This window comes from Ambystoma mexicanum, chromosome 3q, assembly GCF_040938575.1.
Source record: "Ambystoma mexicanum isolate Mex_15411 chromosome 3q, UKY_AmexF1_1, whole genome shotgun sequence".
Classification (NCBI taxonomy): Eukaryota; Metazoa; Chordata; class Amphibia; order Caudata; family Ambystomatidae; genus Ambystoma; species Ambystoma mexicanum.
The window spans coordinates 46,182,001-46,202,932 of NC_090926.1; the positions used below are offsets into that span (position 1 = coordinate 46,182,001).

At 44.5% G+C, this 20,932-nt stretch overlaps 1 protein-coding gene across 2 annotated transcripts in view; it reads right to left on the reverse strand.

The window, feature by feature from the left end:
• CARD10 (caspase recruitment domain family member 10) overlaps positions 1–20,932 on the reverse strand; it is a 356,289-nt gene that overhangs the window by 246,400 nt on the left and 88,957 nt on the right. Inside the window, exon 2 of one of the 2 annotated variants that reach the window (XM_069653039.1) lies at positions 10,795–11,028. In XM_069653039.1, coding sequence (XP_069509140.1) covers positions 10,795–11,028 — 234 coding nt within the window. Of the gene's footprint in view, positions 1–10,794; positions 11,032–20,932 lie in introns of both variants that reach the window. The other variant, XM_069653038.1, reaches the window with a different exon arrangement.

A 20,932-nucleotide genomic window follows, 5' to 3' on the forward strand; every position in this document is an offset into this window, starting at 1 on the left:
GCCCGCTGATTGCTCAATGAAAAAAACATGAATTGCATCATATTTTCTGAAATGGCCACCATGTTGGATGCGCCGATATACACTGGTGTCAGCGGATAGCCCAGTGAAAACATTTAAAAACACAACATTTCACTTGTTAAACTAATTGAATAATCTCTGGGAAGGTGAGGGGTGTTGAGGATAGGATGGGATATGGTTGTAGAAAGCCAAAAGAACTGGTGTTTTGCCCTCTCTTAAATCCGTGAACAGTTCAGCTGCTCGGGGCAGCCCTCCGATGTAGAAAAGTGTCAAATGGACATTTTGACACTTTTGAAAAAATAAAACATGGATGGATTTGTGGCAAACTCATGCAAGGAGTATTGGCAAGGACCTTAAAGCATGGTTGTGCAAATGTGTCTGTTTTATTTTTTGAAAAGTGACATCATTTAGGTACAAAAAAGAGTGATATACCTTTGGTGACTGAGTTATAGCCTGTGGACATGGGCAGTGGCCAGATTGTCCGAGTTATGGCCAAAGGCAATGACCTGGACAATCTAGCTACTGGCCATGACCATGAGGGACTGGAAACAGGGTTAACGTGGGCATGGGCACCATGGGCCGGCTATGTGTTATAGTTCCTTGATATCGGGATAGGTTGCAATGTGAAAATAAATCCTGCTTGCGGATACAGCCCAAAGTGGTTTATAGTCATAATGTCGACAGTCAAAATGTCGAAAAAAAAATGTCGAAAAATAAAATGTCGACTTTTTTTTCAATGCATTTTTTTTTATATGGGGGGGTTCCCCCCCAACCCCCCTTTTTAATTTTTTTTTAATTTTTCCATTTTTTTTAGCTCCCAAACCCCTAAAATAAATATATAATTAAAAAAAGAGAAAGTCGACATTTTTTTTTCAACATTTTTTTGTCGACATTTTTGTCTGTCGACATTTTTTTTTCGACATTATGACTGCACACCGCCCAAAGTACTGGATACGATACCAGCAAACATTTGCGAGGAGCATCAACAAGGACCTCAAAGCATGGTTTTGCAAATCTGTCCTGTATTTTATTTTTTCACAAGTGTCAAAATGTAAGTACAGAATATGGTGATAATCCTATGGTGCCTGGGCAATGGGCCTGGCCCTGAGCAAAGTTAAATGTGTACTCCAATTTGCTTACTGGCGCATGCAGCATGGCCGAAGCCCTTGCTTTGAATGGGAAAGAATATTCTGCTTGCGGCTACAGCTTGAAATGTTGGAGCGGAGTTGCGCGAGGAGCATCAGCAAGGACCTGAAAGCATGCTTTTGCACTTTTGGCTTGTGTTTTATTTTTCCAAAGTGTCTAAATGTAAGTATAAAAAATAGTAATATAATGTTAGTGTATGGACAGTGGGCTTGGCTCTCGGTAAGGACAAATGCCTACTTGGATTTACTTATTGGGGCATGAGGAAAATAATTCTGAAAAATATATTTGGGGTTATTTTGTAGTTGAAAGAGGGCTTGGAAAGGGTGGGGGAGTGGCAATAAGTTGATATAAGCTCTTTTTATAGTGGAAAATAGGCTGTGTAGGTGATGGCGTGTGTGCTGTGCATTTTTGTGTCCATGGACATCATTGGGTTTGGGGGCGGTTGGGGGTTCTGAGTGAGTTTTGTTATTCGAAGGTGTATTGTACATACTTGTTATATGATGACATTGTATTGTGGTGGTTGTGGCCAGTGGCCATAACCCCTAGATGGCATGGCCCTAGGACATGCTCCCAAGAATCTGGTCACTGGACACATGGACTACAGTACTATGTGTATAGTTATTATAGGTACTATAAGGGGAGGATACCGTATTTTTAATATGGTGTAATTATGTAATTGTAGTGTATATGGTATTTTTGGTTATAGTACAATTGAAGATAGTGCTTATTGATCTGTCCTCCTCCTTCAACACATTGAACCATTCTGTCTTTATTGAACGCCCCCATGATACATTTGGGATCACAGACCGGCCACTGAACTGGCTGACTTCTTTCCTGCCTAATTGCCCTTTTCAGCTGCAACTGGGCCGTTTGTCCTGCACCACCTCACTTTCGACCGGCAGCGTCTCCGAGGGTTCTATCCCATCGGTGTGGCTCTTTAATATGTATGCCGTCCCTCTGGCTCACCTCATCTGCACCTTCTCTCCTAATTTGCAGTGTTGTGGTGATGATGCACATCTTTGCTGAAACCTTCCTCTACTACTTTCTTATGTGCCTCTCTGATCCCTGATGTCTATCCCTATCTAGGCATGGTGTGTGGCTAACAATCTCTGTGTGAATGCCAGTAAGATGGGGATTTTTGTCATTGGGACGCTTGTGCCCTGTTTCCTTTCTACTTTCTGGCCACTGCCCTTGGGCTCTATATCCTCACTATTCTGTGAGGCCAGAAACTTTGGGGTTATCGTTAACTGCTCTCTTTCCTTGACTCCTCACATGTTGGACCTTTTGAGGAAGGTCCATTTTGAGATTCACCTCTTTGCAGGAATTCTACATTTCTTCACATTCCCTTAGAAGGTGACTGTTTCGAGAGCCGTGGTGTTCTCTGGCTGCACTACTGTTACAGCCTCTTTGTCAACCTCCCCCTTTCTACTGTGCAGACCCTTTAGCTAATCTAGAATGGGGCTGCAAGAGTTATGCTTGGCCTGAAGGCTAGGGATCGTATCTCAGCAGCCACATAATTTCTACACTGGCTTCTAGTGGCTGTAAGGATAACATTGAAGACCATTTGCATCATCCACAAGGCTTTCTGGGGTCTGGGACCATGCTAGCTCCAACTTTATGTCCCCAAATACTCTCCTGCTAGAGCCTTCTGCTTCTTTAATTCCAAATGTCTGTTTGTAAAACGCTTCTCCAGACAGAGAGGGGAGGTAGATCTCTCTTTTTAGCTTTTGCCTTTCTTTGGAACAGTGTTCCTGCCCGTTGTAGATTTTGAGACAGACTTTCTTAAGTTCCAGAAACTTTTCAAAACTCTGCTTCTGTATTCGTCTTTCCTTTTCTCGTGTTTCTGCTAACGTATCCCACTGCCACTAACACTGGTGGCCTTGTGCCTCATTAACTTTATAGTTTCAAGGCACTATCCGTAGTTGAAACAAGTACCTCCCTCCCTTCAGCCCCCCTTCAGAACTGCCCTTGCGAGTGAACTGTCTGGAGGCTGTGCACCCCACCCTTGGGACTCTTCTGGCCAAGCAGTTACATAGTGGCCTCCCATATTGGCACCCATTGGCTCTTCCTTCCTGGCCTTCCATGAGTACTTGCTCATCCCTAATTCCCCTTTCATTAATACACTCTTCTTACTGCACAATGCATATGTGAATTTATAGCAGTACTGTCTAGAACTTATTTATATAAGTAAACGAAATGCAAATGGAAAATATTTGTAGAACATTGTTAAGTGACAGTTGGTGTGTGGAAGTATAATATGTTCATAGGGTTACATGTAGAATTTTTGAAAGTCATTGGTGGATGGATCTGTTACTGTTCAAAAGCAGGCAATGAGGGAGTGTTGCAAACATAAAAGTGAAAAGGCTTTCTTGTGCGATGGTGTGCACATGCTGTCCGGGTGTTTCAATGAAGCCTGTCTGGAAAGGGGACTGCGGAACCCCTGGTTAGTTATGAAGGTAAATTGATTATGGTCCTTGTTGTATGCTAGAGAATAGTATTTGGGACAGAAAATCGTTTCTGTGCTATTTTCTTTTTCTCTAGTATGATATGATGTATTAGGTTATTTATAACATGTTTAATACCCACAGGTTTCTAAGCGCAGACCTGGGGATCGAACCTGTGGTGCTCCGTGTCGTCTTACTTCCAGGGCGAGCACGTTGCCCTGAGCTATCCTCCCGAGACAGTATACCATTGTCCATTACTTCCATTAGCATAGTACAAAATGCTAAGGGTAATATTGCAGAATCTTATTGAGTCAAGCTATTTTATTGAAAAATGTACAGTAGATGGACTCTATAAGCTTATTTCTTTACTTCTAATGTTTAACTGTGAAATGTGGTTTTCATTTTGTGTTTTTGTTTTTTGCAGGAGAGGTTAGGAGTGAAATAATGGAAGGGACATCAACCAGAGATAAAAATAGGCAGGTGGAAAGGGGAAGATGTTGGGTGTGCGTTCATTTTAAGGTAGTGGCCAGTGTTTCTCATGCTCCTTGATTAAAGCCTCGAAAGCACTTCGAAATTGCTCCCCTCTGCAGAGTGGCGTGTTGCAGTATTTACACAGTACTGGTGTTTTGGAAAGATATGGATCAACAGCTTCTTTTATGGCTTGCAAGGTAGCTGGTGGGATTTCCTGCCGCACAGGAGAAGCCTTTGTGGTGATAGTATTGGTTGAGTAAGATGAGGTAGAGGAAAGCAGCCTACTATTTCCTAAGAAAGGAACAGCCTTTCTCAGAGCATCTCAGTGGTTGGATTTAGTGTGGTACATGGAGGTGGTGCCACAGGAGTACTGGCCAGGCTGGCTGCGACTGAGTTCAACATTGCACTCAGTGCATTTCACCTTGGTAGCCTTGGTCTTTGGTACTCCCCAAACGGTGGTAAAGAACTTCCAAACCCATGATTGTTTCTGGGTGCTAGAGGTAGCCATTTCCTCTACTTCATCTTCCTAGTTCTCTTGATTGTTTTCTGCATGATTGCGCTTCTTACATTGTGTTGGCCCTCTACTGGTGATAATGGTGGTGGTGATGGCTCCTGGGGAGAAGAAATGGCAATAGCTGATGCCGTTTCTGAATATAAATAGCCGTTCTGCTAATATTTATCGAAGGAGGTGCTTTCTCCTGGATTGCAGATGGGGAAGAATAGGTCTAGGAGCTGTGCAAGGGTAAACTTTCATTTTAAAACCTCCCAGATCAGCTAAGAATACATTTCCAAACTGTTTGCGAAGCACGGACGTGTTTGCAAAGTGTGGATGCATTTGCGGACATGTCATCATGCCGCGTGTGCCGGTGGTCACGTGACACTGTCCGGAAAGTCCGCGTGACAACAGACGTTCGCGAACATCGGCAAACAAAAAACAGTGGAAAAAGTTGCAAAAACTGTACAGAAGTGTTAAAAATTTCTCAAGGAGGTTGGGAATACCACAGTTTTACGTTAAAACTTTGTGCATTGTTTCAAAATGCTGTTGTATTGGGGGTAAGTATTATATTAGGAAGTTGGCGCAAATTAGGGTGCATTGGTAAAAACCCATGAAATTAATTGAAAAACCTTTGTTAAAGGGACGTTATGGGTACAAGTAAAACCGAAAAATGCTTAAAGTTTGGCAGTTATGGTAAGCTAAGCAACCATAGCTCACACCACCACAGTGTACTGCTAAGACTAACACCCAGGAGATCAAAGATGACACCACAAATGAATCACTGGCCATGGCCAGGTCTATCATTCATGCAGTAGCCAGGACAGACTCTACTTAGCCAGCCTGCTCAGGTCATGTTGGCTGATAAATGAGTCAAACTTACAAGACCACATAGAGGAATGGGGCAGCCCTTTTTCTTGCTTTGAAGCTAAGCTGGGTCAGCCCCACTTTGAAGCTAAGCAGGGACAGCCCTGGTTACTGCATGGATGGGTGACCAAATTGGCATGTGAATTATTTACTTTTTTAAACCATGCTTTCAGTCCTTGAAGGATTTGCACTCAGAGACATTTTTTTTTTAAATTCTGGTATTTGTAGTCTCCCAGGCAATATTTTTAAAAAAACACATGTATGTTTACAGCAACAGTGGGTTTCCTATCTCTGCAGTAATTGGGACAAATCTTGATTAGCTTCAAAGTGGGGAAGGGGTCAGCCCACTAAGGCCGTGTTGCTTAACATATGGTCCCCCCTTAGAAGACCACTTAGAGAAACAAGGACTAAGGGGGCTAGGTCTTTCCTCGCTTTGAAACTAAGCAGGGTTGGTCCTGGTTACTACATGGATGGCAGACAGTCCACGGTCCTAAATGCTGTGTGTTTTCTTAGATTTAAATATCTCATAACACATGGCATCTGCATTTTTATAAAACAGAAAAATGACATTTTTAAAAATCACGTTTTTGCTGAACACTACTGTCAGAGAACGCTGGCCTTAAGGCACAACACTTAACCATTAAGTTCCAAAGATGTTATTGTTTGGATTTTCACAAGTTTCATACCTATCCTTTTATCATTGAACATATTAAATTATAGGGTACATATGATATGTATGCCCTATGACACACTACAACATTGTGGCCTAGTGGTTAAATGCTGGGCTTCAAACTCTGGCAAACCTGGGTTCAAGGCTGTATGTTTAAAAAAAGAGAAATGTAACTAATTTAATTTAATTAAAAGAAAGGCAACACAAGTGGGATGCAGCGAGGTTTGTTGTAGAGCAGTCCTGTGATCTTATTTAGCATGAGGACATTTAGACGTGGCTGCAATGACAGCCATGCCCAAACATCCCTCGTGCCAAAACAACAGTGCCGGAATGGCTTTCACGCTGAAAAGGGCACACCAAAATGGGCAATGCAGCGGAATGAGCATGGCAAATCAATATGCGCCAAAATGATTGTGCCGAAAAGGGGTGTACGGCTTGAAGAACGCTGCTTAATCAAATTGTGTGCTCCATGGCAAATCTTTTAATCTCACTGCGCATTGCCTAAAAACATTGTGTCACTGAACATATTAAATTAAAGGCTAAGTACAAAATGAATGCCTAGTGGTTAAATGCTGGGCCTTGAACTCTGGCATACCAAGTTTCAAGGCTGTATGTTTTTCATACTTAACTAATTACATTTAATTAAACGAAAAACCTGTGTCCAATCTGTCTGCCTGTTTGCTTAAATAAAGTGTTTTTAAAAAAAAGCAACTCAAATGTGGGGGGGTGAAGTTTGTTGCAGTGCAGTCCTGTGATCTTATTTACCATGAGGGCATTTAAACCTGGCTGCAATGTCAGCCATATCCAAACATCCCTCGCGCCAAAATGGATTTTGTGCCAAAAAGGGCGTGCCGAAATGGGCGCTGCAGCAGTATGGGTGTGCCAGAACGGTCCGTGCCAAAATAATGGCACCGAAAAGGGGTGTACCGCTTGGAGAATGCTGCTTTACTAAAGTGCGTGGTCTATGGCAAATAATTTCATATCACTGCGTATTGCCTAAAAACATTGTGAGATCTGAAAGCCAGCAATCCAAAGGCCATATCTAGTGATCTGGTAGTGTTTTAAAATGCACAGTGGGCCACAAAGGCCATGCCCACTGACCATGGCCGAAGACTGTGCTAGAGGTCTGGAAGAGTTCTAAAAATCTATGTAATAACAAAACCCTTTAAATTGAAGGAAAAATATTTTGTTGCAGGGACGTTAAGGTGGGCAATACATTGCAACAAAACCTTTGAAATTCAGCTAAACCCACCTTAACTTTGCGCCCCCTGTTGTGCAGACTACAGATCGCATCACTGATGCACATTTGTATTTTGTTAACACGAACCGACCATTAGCTATGGCCTTTGGTGCTGGCCAGTGACCCCAGCCTTTGTCATGGCCAAGTCCAGGGCCTAAATTGTTATTAAGGTAACCAAAGTTTTCATGAGCTAACTTACAAATGATGTTATGTCTAATTCCATTATTGATGTAATCAGTTGTATACAATGCAATTAGTGTTGTCACCAGTGATAGCATCAGTGATGTGATTTGTAATGTCATCAGTGTTCCCATACAACATGTAATTAGGGATGTCATCAGTGATGTGAACTGTGATGTCATCATTGTGGTCATAGTCTGCGCAACAGGGGGTGCAAAATTAAGGTGGCTTTAGCTGAATTTCCTGGGGTTTGTTGCATTAAGTTCTCACCTTAACGTCTCTGTAACTAAAGTTTTTTCCCTGAATATATATATATATATAGATATGTATGTGCATCAGTCAACTACCTGTGTGATTCTAAAGTATGTTTTTCGTGTCTATACTCGACAAACTAATGCATGTTTGTGTAACTTCATGATTGGATGGCTATGTACTTCATGTTAGAGCTTGTCTATGTTACACAGTAAGGCAGTTTTAAGCCGCAATCTAGTTCAAAAGGTCTTGCATGTTCCTCCTGGAAAGTCCCGATCTGGTGCCTGGTGTAAGTGGAACAAGGCCCAGGAAACCTCTCCTGTGTCCCGGTAATGAAAGAGAACTTAGGAGGTGCTCCTGTGGCCAAGCCCAAACTCTCCTGGGGAAAAACCCCCAAAGGGGAACAAACCCTTTGTAGGTATTCCTTGTCCCAGTAGTACTCGAGGAGCACTGTAAATCCCAATGAAGTGTATTTCTTGAGTAGTGAATCGGAAAGTACCAAGATGGTTAGAAGGAAAGAAGGACTCCAGAAGTGGCAGGGTACAGTATAAACAGCAGCAAGGGGAGAGATTCCAATGGCAGCATAATGGATCTGGCCATGGAAACAACACACACAGCGTTTGGGGCACACAGCTGATCTACAGGATAGTGCGGCAGGTAAGGAGCACAAGACTAAGGCTGTAAGCACAGTGAAAAGACTCCTTCAGGAACAGCCCACAGGATGATGCAGCCAAGCCACGGGGAGAGGCGGCAGTAAAGCAGAAGAGGGAAAATAGCTCTGACGCGGAAAATGCGTCAAGTGAAAGGAAGTAAAACAGGCTAGCTGCGGGATGAAACATTGAGCTTCCTGGCAGCAGGAAGAGAGCTGCCGAGTCGAAAGAGGTGGGCAGATGGCGGGCGGCAGTAGGCTAAGAGAAGGAAAACTGAGCGGAGAGCCCGGAGGAGTGTTTCCCACAAGACCAAAGAAGGCAAGAGCGTAAGAAGTGTGTAGCTTACCCAGCAAGGAAAAAACTAGCGTAACGCTTGGAAAGGTAGTTGAAACAATGCACCGGTCTCTATGATACACCGGCTTATAGGCATAGTGGAGAAACTGGTGCTTGAGCATCCTGCTCACACTGCCCTCTGGTGGAACAACTACAAAAATGGTTTTGTATAATAATCTGAGGACCCGATTGTTGCCATCTTGGGAAGGTGTCAGAGCCCTAGTGAGGTCTTTTGCTCCAATGCTGCCAGAGAGACCAGGAGGAAGGAGAGTTCCTAACACTTCATGTCTAAGTGCGGCTACATCGTGAGGTCAGTGATGTTGTCATTGATTTCTCGATCTGCAATCAGTCAATTTGTTCGATTGATGGCATCTCCACCTCTTCCAAATCGTCGATTGGGTATGGCCTGAATGGCTGCCTGAGAGAGTAACTTTTCTCACATCTGAAATACATCGATGATGGAGGTGCAAGGTCTGAGAGTGAGGTGCATCTGTCATGTTTCTGTCTTCGGGCTGAGAGATGTGTGGGGGTCATGAGGGCCATACTTGGACCTCCGTCTTCATCTATATTACAGAGGTGGAAATGCAGTTTAACTCCTATGGTCATAATGTGGCTAACTAGCGCAATTTGGGCCAATGGCATGGGAGAATTGTGTGTAACGCTACTTCCGGGAGGGCATGTCACTCCAAAGACGTTTGGTATGACCTTTGAGGATATTTTCAGGATGTATTCGGTAAGGGGAAAAAGCCAGGATATAGGACCATCTGACTAAACGTAGTCGATGCTGCTTATTTTCCTACTTTAATGATAATTGTATGTAAATATCTGCTATGTACAGTGCTTTGGCGAAAGCCTACATAAATAATTCATCGTCATTAATTAAAGCATTAATGCTCCTGTGCACTGTAGTGACTTGCATCTATTGGATTTGTGGATATTGTATTATCGCAACAACTGGCAATGTAGGGGCTCTACTTTTCATATAATGGCAATACCTGACATGCAGCTATAATTGACATAATATGGAAGTAAATGGCCATACAATTGCTGAAGTTATTTTATGTTGATTTATACCATGCAGCGCTACCACCCAGAGGCAGTCTCCAGGCACTACAGGAAAGAGGACAGGGTTGGTTAGTGAGTGACATATCTATGGCAGTGTCTCAGCATAAGTTAACATAACTTAACAGGTGTATTTGTAGAGAGCACGTTCATGCTCAGAGGGGATTCTTGACGCTATTGACAGGTAACAAATGTTTATTGTTACCCAAATGAATGGTACTCATTTTATCGACCTCGGAAGGATTAAGGCATGAGTGGACCTGACAGAATTCAAACCAGTGACCATGAGGTCAAACACAGGCCCCTATGTTTTTCTATTGGGTCTAACCCTGTCATATCATGACCTCATCAATGGCATATGAAAGCAGAACCCTTGTTAAAATGTGGTTGGTATCTAAAATATTCTTGTCTGCTTTAGTATCTATGTGGTATTCTAAAATGTTTAGGTTTATGTGCTTTCTCTTACGCCCGCAAGCCACTTCCGGTGAGGTCACCAGGGTCAAAGAGGAACTGATGCCATCCGGGTTAAAGGTCAATCGAGAGACATCACTTCAAGTGATGTCATCAGGTCTGTGATGTCACTTCTGCTACCCATGGCATTTTGCTGAATTGACCTCCCTGCAGAGAAATAACTTTCTAATCCCCTCAGCATTAAAAATGTCCTTACATTTTTATGAAGCAAAACTGTTACAAGATGGGGAGAAGGGATGTAGTTTGAATGGGTGAAGTCTGCTGAAGGTGCAGAGTCTGACAGAGATGAAGTAAAGTTGGGTGGGTGCATGCACTTAGTTGGGCCAGGGCACTGTTTGAAGTAATGGTGTTGGACCAAGTGATGAGTACTGTGTTGTAAGAGGCTTGGGCCGATAGAAGCGTGAAAGAGCTCTGGGTGTGGGAAAGAGCACTGCCGATGGAGTAATGCTTTGAAATTACTCCATATGTTTGAACGCTGTAAGAGCACTGCTACTCACCGGTCTGGCTAGTTCTAGTGGGCAATCGGTTGGTATTGAGTACCTCCTCCTCATCCTGTTCATCAATCACTCGGCACTGCCGCAGATATGGGGTCAGCTTGGCAGGATTGAGAGTGCGTGTTAGATGGTGTCGAACCTTTTCGATCTTCTCCCACATCTTATCCTCCTCCTCCTCTTCCTCCTCCTCCTCCTCATCCTCAGATCTTCCCTCCAAACATGCTGCTTGCACAGGACCTGCTGGAAAAGACATACCACCTGTAGTGCAACTGTTCCCAAAGAATATTATTAAACATGGTATCCAATGAACTTACAGGCACAACACCTGTCCTGCAACCTGTACCCAGAAAGCTTTATAGGAACAGCACCTTACATACAACCTGTATCTAAACATATTTAGACACAAAAATATTTCAAACAACCTCTTTCCAAAATACTTCACAGACACAACACTGTTCCTACTACCTGCATCCAAAGTATTTTACAGACATGGTGCCTGGTGTACCAAGTATATGCACAGCACTTTAGAAACACTGCACTAGTGAGCTTTACAGGCAGTCTTCAAGGAGTTTGGCAATGTTATGTGTTGTAATACAATTATCATAAATGCTTCTCCAGCTCCCATCAGTATTGTCAGGCTTATCCGGAGTACGTATTGTGCCCATATCTGGGGTAACTAGTGCTGGGTGTTTGGGGTTAAAAAGGAAATGGGGAGGATGGATAACATTAGGGTGGGGGGAAATAACTAAAAGTGGAGGGATTTAGGTAGATAGGGAAGATGGGAAAATGCTTGGATGTGCAGATTGGGCAAGAGGTATTGGTGAGGAAATAGGGTAACAGTGGCGAGCCATTATTTAGTCTTAGAATTATCTGCTTGGGAAGATCATCCTGCATTTACTGGTAACTGGGTCTGGGCCTTCTGTAATCCTGCAAAAAGTGGAAAAAGGTTGTGCGATCCGTTCTAGGTACGCTGAAAGCTGTCCAATCATGTCTAGGTATGCTGAGTGCTGAAAAATCAATTGTAGGGCTGTGGAGGGCTGTCAGTCCTTGCCAGGCTAGTTGAGGTCTGCTGTACGATCCATTCCAGGTACTGTGATGATTCACTTACTCTTGTCACTTCTCCCCAGAGGGGAACTCCTTTCCATGAGGCTAGGGAGGCGAGGCCGCTATCCAATAGTCCCCTATGGCTGATAACATGCGGGAGGACCTCAGGGACAGGGATAAGAGCATCGATCGGAAGAAAGGCCTGTCCAAACTCCAACCCAACAGTTTAACGATAACATCAAATCCCTCTGGGGTTAAAGGCCTTAATCCCATGAGTAAACTCCCTCACCCTCTAATCCTTGAGGCCCAGAACATTTTAAGATCTATGGAGCATCATACTAAACATGCCATAATATGCTATTGTGACCTCCTGTTCTCTTATGTAGTAATTACTAATCACACTGCTGAAGCAGACATAGGGTACAGCTCAATGAATGTTGCTACTCCCCAACATTCCTTAGCCCTCGATAATATCCAGAGCCACTACACTGAAAGCATGCCTATGTATTGTTGTAAAATAGGGCTTAGACCAAAAGAACTGGGACGAATTAGAACACAGAAGACATAAAGATCATTGACTCTGATAACACTGGTATAAGGTGGCCCCAAGAAGGCATGAGGATTAAGTCAATCACAAGGAAGAAGGTCTTGTGAAGTCTGCCTGGAGGAACTGGATACAAAGTATAAAAATGAACAAAGGACTGTTAGACGAGAGAAGCCCAGCCGAGTGAAGCCTGGCCACACAGCTGAACGAAACTGTGATGAGAAGTACAGTGGTGGCAGGTGTAGCAGTGTACAGTCCTGTTGGGGAATGCAGTCAGCGTCCAAAGTTTCGAGAGCTGGAAATTCAAATGCTGAACGACAGCTGTGGAAAAGCAGAGAGCAGCAAGAGGATGCAAGGACATTCTATGCCCACCGCGTGGAGGTGGACCAAATCCTGAAGCCAGGAAGATGCTGGGAAGCCACAAGTGCAGAGGAGAGAAGCCCACAGAGCCAAAGAAGTGTGCCACAGTCCCAGGAAGTCCCAGAAATGTACCAAAGTCACACATGAAGCAAGTGGAGGTACATGAGAACTCGAGGCGGCCCAGGGGTTGACACAGAGGATAAGGTAGCTTTTCCCAAGCCAATTATTACCAAGGACGTTAATAGACATAACTAAAGAAGGGTCTGGGACCCTAGCAGTGAGAAGGCTAGCATCTGATTAAATCTCCCACGGTACAGTGGTAATAGGAAAAACACTGACCACCAGAGAAGGGTCTGGGACCCCAACAGTGAAAAGGAAAGCATCAGAGGAAACCTTACTCAGCACAGTGGTAGTGTGTAAACCACTGGTCACCAGAAAAGGGTCTGGGACCCAAACAGTGAGAAGGAAAGCATCAGAGGAACTCTTCTACAGTGCAGTGGTACGAAGGAAACCACTGGTTACCAGTGAAGGGTCTGGGACCCCAACAGTGAGAAGGAAAGCATCAGAAGAACTCTTCCGCAGCGCAATGGTAACAAGGAAACCTCTGACCACCTGAGAAGGATCTGGGACCCCAACAGTGAGAAGGAAAGCATCAGAGAAATCTTCCTCAGTGCAGTGGTAGTGTGTACACCAATGGCCACCAGAGAAGGGTCTGGGACCCCGGCAGTGAAAAGGAAAGAATCAGAGGAAATCTTCCTTGGTGCAGTGGTAGTGGGGAAACCACTGGCCACCAGAGAAGGGTCTGGAATCCCAACAGTGAGAAATAACTGTACCAAGTAATCCAAGGAGAATCAGTGTTAGCTGATATCATGTGTGGTCACTGATATAACTTCATTCATATAACCATTCAAGAAAATATACTCATAGATATATTTCATAATACATGTATTAGTCTAATTTATTATGAAATATATCTATGAGTATGTTTTCTTAGATGTTTTCTTGAATGGTTATACAAATGAAGTTATATAAGTGACCACAAATTATATCAGCTAACACTGATTGTAACAAATCAAAGAGAAATACACTAATTTTGACTGGGTATAATTACTAACAGGGGATGGGAGGACTCATGCTCCATGAGTCTGCCATTTTCTTAGTTAACTTTTTCTGACTTTCGATACCAGAGTCATTCTTTTCTCCCCCTCACCCTTTACTTTCAATTACTATTGGTGAGCCTTTTTGAGCTCCAAATGTTCAAATCTTGTCTCCGCCCAAAATAGACTTAAACACATGGTGCGCATGTACTCTATTTGTGCAGAATACTCCATAATGAAGGATGCCAAGACTTAGCTCCAAGACTCTAAGGGAGGAGTGAAATGCAGTGGCCTGGTGCATGCATTGAAGGGAAAGAAGAATCTAGCAATACTCCTCAATCGTGTCTCTTCAATAATTAAGCCAGTTCGACGGCCAGCTATTAGAAAAGTACCACTTATTCCCCTTACCACCGCAGTCTACTTACCTAGGGTTTCCCTTCCCTGCGAGAATGTGCAGCTGACTTGACTGATGCAGACATTTTATTGGGTGAGAATTCAGATTCAGATCTCCTAATGGCGCAACTCCAGTCACCTTTAGATCTGGCCATGAAAGAAGGTCTAACTCTTCCCGACCGTATGGACAAAGTGCCAGAGATGGCCGATTATTTCCCGGCTTTACAAGGGGAATCTTGTACGCTTCAAATTCCTTTTGGGTCTTTTCTGCCCCCAGGCTAGCCAAAATTGCCCTGGAATTACATGATATGATGTGGCATTTATAACGCGCCTGTACATAAGTGTTTCTAGGCGTGAAAAGACAAGGAGGGGGAAACAACGGAGGACAAAATAATGATCTTACTAGGCCTTGAGTAATTCAGATCGTGCAAGTGCGGGGCAGAGGGAAGGGGAGAAGTGCCAGAAGGGAGGGGAATGGGAAGTGCAGTTAACTCACAAGTACAGCCAATGGGTGGCTCATAGGTGCAGAGAGAAGGGACTGTAGGGGTGCAGATACAGACCCTTAAATGCTGCAGAGCCCAAAGCTGTGCGAGGGCAACTGGACATGCAGGAGCCTGGACCGGAGTTCAGACGGTGACCAGGTAACCAGTGCGCAGAGCAGTCAGGTGCATCAGTAGGGGAGAGAGAAAGCGGATGTGAAAAGGAAGGTCTTGAGTTGCTTACAGGTGGCTCTGCTCAGTGTTGAGAGAGGCAGGGAGGCTGTTCCAGAGAGAGGCCCCAGCCCAGGAGAAAGATCTGCTCCCAACTCTCTGCTTGGAGAAGCATCTATCTCTCAGAGAGTTAGAGGTGGATGAGAGGAGAGCTCGAGAAGGAAGATGTTTTGGAAGAAAGTTGGAGGTAGAGCGGTCTCAGGCCCCAGCAAGCCTTGTGGACAATGCAGAGGGTCCTGAAGTTGATCCTTGCTGCCACATAGAGCCAGTGAAAAGATTTCAGAGCTGGAGAGATAAGATCCCTGTGCTTGAGGCCCAGGACAAGTCTTGCAGTCCGGTTGTGGATAAGTTGTAAAGGTCGAAGAGTAGATGCAGGAAGATTTAGAAAGTGGCTGTTTCAATAGTCCAGCCTAGAGAGGACCAGAGTTCTGGAGACAGTGAGCTTCTTGGGGAAAGTGAGAAAAGGAAGAATACCTCTGAGGAGGTGCAGCTGATAGTTTGACTTCTTAGAGACATAAGAGATATGAGGAGAGAAGGAGAGGGTGGAGTCGAAGATGACACCAAGGTTCTTAGCCTCACAGGAAGGAGCAGGAAGAATGCCAAGAGTGGGCAGCCAGAGAGAGAGAGAGGAAATGGAGTAGCGGGTGTCCAAATGAGAAGGATCTCAGTGTTACTGGCATTAAGGCAGAGATCATTGGCAGCACACCAGTCCTGAATTGTGGCCATACAGTCTGGTATAAGAGAAGAAGCAGTGGTGGCTGAGGGGAGCCTGAAAGAGAGCTGAGTGTCATCAGTATAACATTGCAAATTGGAGCAGAAAGTAGTGATGCAGTGGGAAAGAGGTGCCAGGCAGTGGTTTAAGAGCCAGGGAGAGAGGTTAGACCCCTGGGGAACACCTCAATGGAACTGTGTAATGCCCCTGATGCCTTTCAGCATTTCATGCAGGAGGTGCTAAAGGAATACCTTTAGGGCTCTGTGAACCGTCACTCGATATCATACTCCCCTCGCAGTCTCCTCTTGATTCTGTGATGAGGTGCTTGGGGTAGCTCTGCCGAGTGACAAAGAGGAGTTACCTGTATTATTGAATCTATCCTTGATCGAGAGAGACCATCTTGGGGGACTTTCTAGCCCCCACAATCAATATCATTTGGAAGGGAAGACAAACCTTCCTTATCCGTCGGCTAACACCCAGAAGGAACTTTTCACTCCTGCTACACAACTCCCTTCCTTTACAACAGGAGTCCCTGCTAATACCTCATCTCAACCATTGATGTCTTCTTCAACAAACAGTCATTCTACCTTGTCTTTACAGTCCACCTTGCTCCGCTCAGAAAGGCAACTTCAAAATGATCCAGCATTTCCAATTCAACACACGGAAGACGCAGGAGAAGGTTCCCCGTCTGGGACATTTAGCATGCAACAGTTTTTAATGTCAGCACTTTCCATCTCATTGGCCCCCTTTATGAAACGTCATGAAACCATGAATGTGTACATGAAGGATCAGGCTACCCTGATGGCCATGATTCACTCTAAAATCATCTTTATTGAATCATTTATAACATCACTGCAATCTAGGGTGGACCATGAAGCTGAATGCGGAAATGTCATCCAGAAGAAGTTGCAAGACGCCTTGGATCTTGAATATGCGGACACAAAATGTCTCCTAAACTCAGTATTGGAACTTTTCGAATTGAAATCTTTGGTCCATAATAGGAACGAAGATGTGCTGGCCACTGAGAACAAAAAGGATTCCTCTTTAAACAATATGGACTGCATAGAAATTTCTCTGACCAGAAATAATGGAAATGTATCTGGAAAGCAATCTCCTGGTACAAGCTCTAAAGCTGCACTATCTACGATCTGTCAGCCCTTGCCTTCTATAAAAGAAACAAACAAACCTGATGAAAGTCTTGCTAGCTTGCCCTACGAGAACACCACGGACAAGATACATTCCCTGACTGTTTTGCAACCTAACCATCCGGCATCATTGACAATGCGCCCCTACAGAACCTGAGAAAGCTGCAGTGCCTTTTCAGCTTTTTCAGAATGAGGAGAAAAGGAAAGACTGCAGCTTGCCTCCTAAAGCAGCTCCTAGACCAAAAAAGTCTAAGAATTTGCTACTACCTCCAAATCGAAATAGGAATAATAGCCGTGCCTTTCTAAGAGAACTTCAGATTCCTAATCAATCTACCTTTGCCCTTTGTGGGGCAAAGTCTCCTCAGACAAGACACACGTCTAATAACTCTCTTCCTGCGGAGTGCGAAGACGTAAATGCTGACAGTTTACCAAAAACGGCTTCTCCTTTTGATCAGTCATCATTAGACTGTTTGAACTTATCTACCTACTCAATCGAAGAAGATCTTGTTGATGAGGAGGTAGCTCCATTTGATCATTCCCCCTGTCATCTGAATGTGGTGAAAACACAGACGTGGTCCAGCCCCTCAACGGCTACTTCAGTAGGCTTAAAGGGGGTGCAAGTCTCAAGCTCAACTATTGTCCACTCGAGAAGGAGCACACAACCAATGGAGACATGTAGCCCCTTCCTTACCTTAGAGGAAAAACATGAAAAAGCGACTCTTAACAGCAAACTGAAACTCCCGGCCAGATCTCCAGTACTGAAGAGATTCCAGAACCAGAAAAGAGAAATAGTAGAATGGAAAGGACTGACCAAAGGGGAATTCAGGTGATCGCCAAGTCTTCAACACTCAACAGATTCCAACAGGACCTGTAACAAAAAAAAGATACATGTAGACTGCTCTTGGCCAGATTATGGTCAACAAATGACGTTTTATTTGAAATTGTGCCAATGTGATGCTCCTTATGCATCAACTACCACTCCTCCACGTTCTAAACTCGGATGACATAAGAATAGTGGTCTTCCCAACAAAAGGATGCCATGATAGAGAGATCCTCCATCTTTGATCGAATGGGGTGAAAACCTCATTGCTTGAAGTGGCTCACCGACTACCAATGGAATATGACCTGACCGATATTTCAAATGAAGAACAGCTTACGTCCCACTGTTTGGAGCTTCATGGTATCCCTGTTCAGGCTCGGATTGTTCCACCTACAAAGAGGGAATCTAAAGAAACTATACCTTCTGTTTTGTCTATCCCCCAATCTCTACTAAATTCTAAACCTATTGCTAATGACCAATTTGATTATGCAGGCCCGTGTAAAAGACACATAAGGATCACAGTCACAGGGAAAGATCAGCCCAATCATACAATCTTTTTCTCAGAAAATTCAATGCAAAGTAAATTTAGAGAACACAAAGGCTTAGAGCGTGTGAGAAACCTGAAGGTGTCTCCCTGAGTCCCCAGGGATTTGTCATTCAGGTGGCCAGGACACAGCCATCGCTATTGGATCCAGTTCCTGGGGGTGGACCAGTGAGAGAGGATCCCCTGGATGGGGGGTTCTCGAGGAGTGGAAGTGGGACACCAACATGGAAGACTCGGTATCCCCCTTCTTATAACACCTTTTCACCAACCTACCACGTAGTATGCTCAAACACTCTACCCCCCACCCTTTTCCGATGCGAACACTTTTGCATATCATGAAGGACGACGGACTAACACTCAAGCCATTTACCTGACATGTCCCAACACCAGGATCCGGCAAAGTCAGGCAATTGACAAGAACCGCACACACCTGATGGCCCTTTCCCACAGGGATAAAAGGTGGAGCACAAGAGCGCAATATGAGTAAGGCAGACCGCACGATGGGAGAGCTAACTCAGCACAGGAGTGCAAAAGGAGGAGAAAGATGGCATAAACCAAGAGGGTGACAAGCCGAGAAGTGACCTTGCCCTTTCTGGCCAAGGCCCATGAAACCTCTGCAGAAGGAACCATTAAACCGTGAAAAATAGCCAGCGTGTGTTGCAGCAGATGTCCACGGTACACAAGACCCTCCTCCGCTAATAACCAAGCCAGGGAGAGATGCTTGTCTATGTGATACCAACCTTGACTCTAAAGAGAAGGAAAGCCAAGCGGTTTATCACAGCTGGTGAGTCGAGGGCAGAGTCAATAAGAAACCGAACTGTGTTGAATGAAAAGTAGCAAACGGCTTATTGAACTGTGAAAGCAAAAAGAGCTATAGATGCTAAAATGGGGAATACCAGCAACAGAGGAGGCAGGCGCCAGGTGGGTGCTCACTCAGGAAAACTCGGGGCGATTACCCGATTGTTGAAACTACCAGTACCAGAAGGCCTTGGGAAAGGCAACAAAGGGGGTCAAAGTGGTCATACAGGGGTCCAGTAAAATCCTCTATACAGTCGAAAGTCTTTGTCCGACAGAAGATTGTGAAGCTAAAGGAAGTGAATCCGGCATCATAAGAACTGATTGAGAAAATGTGCTATTGACAAAGTTGGCAAGAATGAACCCGAAAGAGGGATGCCGATGAAAAAGGGGTGAAGCCTAAAAAAAACTAAAATATAGGGCCTCATTACACAGAAGGCGGTAACCATGGCACTATTAGCGCCATGGTTGCCGCCGGTATTTTACTGAGTCCGCCATGGTGAATGGCGGAATTACCGTCCCATTCCAAGGTGTGCGGGGGCGGTAATTCCCCATTCACCATGGCACTTCCCCATTCCCATTTTTGCCCCCATAGGGCTCAATGGGAATGGAGAAGGCGGTAATTACGGTACCGCAATTTGCGGTACCGTAATTACCTCCATGGTCCCTTTGCGGGTCCCGTCCTTAATAGCTGGTAAAACCAGCCGTTAAGTTAGGGACCCACAAAGGGACCTCATAGTAAGGCGGTAAATGATTTGCGGTACTCTTACTGGTACCGGTAATCCCTTACCGCCATCCGTGTAATGAGGCCCATAGTGTTTTGACAAGAGTGAACCCGGCCGAGGGATGTCCACAGTGAGCTGGTTAAAAAGATATTAAGATTTGTCAATGTCACAGACAAATTTGCATTTAAAACCATAGTAAACCTGACGGAGGGACGTGAGTAGTCGTGTAGGGTCTAAGCCCGAAAGAGGGGGATCCAAGGGTGAGAAGCCAACACCCACCAACCCGTGAATGCAACAAACAAAAGTACAACAGGGAAAGTCTTTGAATGCATTCCATGGCAAAGTGAACCCAACCGACAGAAACTTATATTCGAATGGGGTCTAAGCCCGGAAGAGGGGGACCAAGGGGTGAAGAGCTTTCACCCAAGTACAACCAGAGAAGAACTCTAGAACTTTTGTTGAACTCTTGCTTTGGTACTTTGAACCTGTCAGGCCCTCGGAAGCAATAAAACGTAAACTACCGACGGTCCTGATATCATTAAGAACTTTTTGTGGATCTGACCCCAGAAGAGGGGAATCCATGGGTGAAAACACATCACCCAATGTACATGTGAAAAGGAACTTTTTGTTTATTATTTTTGACGTGCGTCACCAGGACCACCAGATGCCTCGGCCCTGACACGATAACTAGACGGAGCGGCTCTGCCGCCCTGACACAGCAACTAGACTAAGCGACTTTCCCACGATTCTTGAACGCAAGACTGCAACATTTGCATTAATAAGTAAGTTTGTCCCCACGCGGGATACTGATATGTATATCTATCTGTATATGCATTTGTATACAAAAAAACACATACACTTCCATCTCATGTAAGCAGGCAGATCTGTACTTATCAAATCTATGCCCGCTCTTCTTACAGCCCTAGGTTGGTTCCATTTCCGCGTTATTTACCACACATGAAGTGCCTTTGTGAAATCAAGACCATTTAGTTATTTGCAGCAGTTTTCACTGTGATCCATATTCTTGAACTTTGATGTCGGTCTTCAATCCCTGTTACATTTTAGAGGAGTGCTGAACAAACAGTTGCAGGTATGACTCGCCCTCCATTTGTATACTCTGTGAATTGGTGCTTTTAACATCTTTTTACATACATTAACTTAGGGGTGATTTTTTACATCTGGTCCTTCGCCCCTTTTTTGTTTCCTTTTCTGTATCGCTGTGTGTTCGTCCCACCGCTGTTCCTTGTATCTA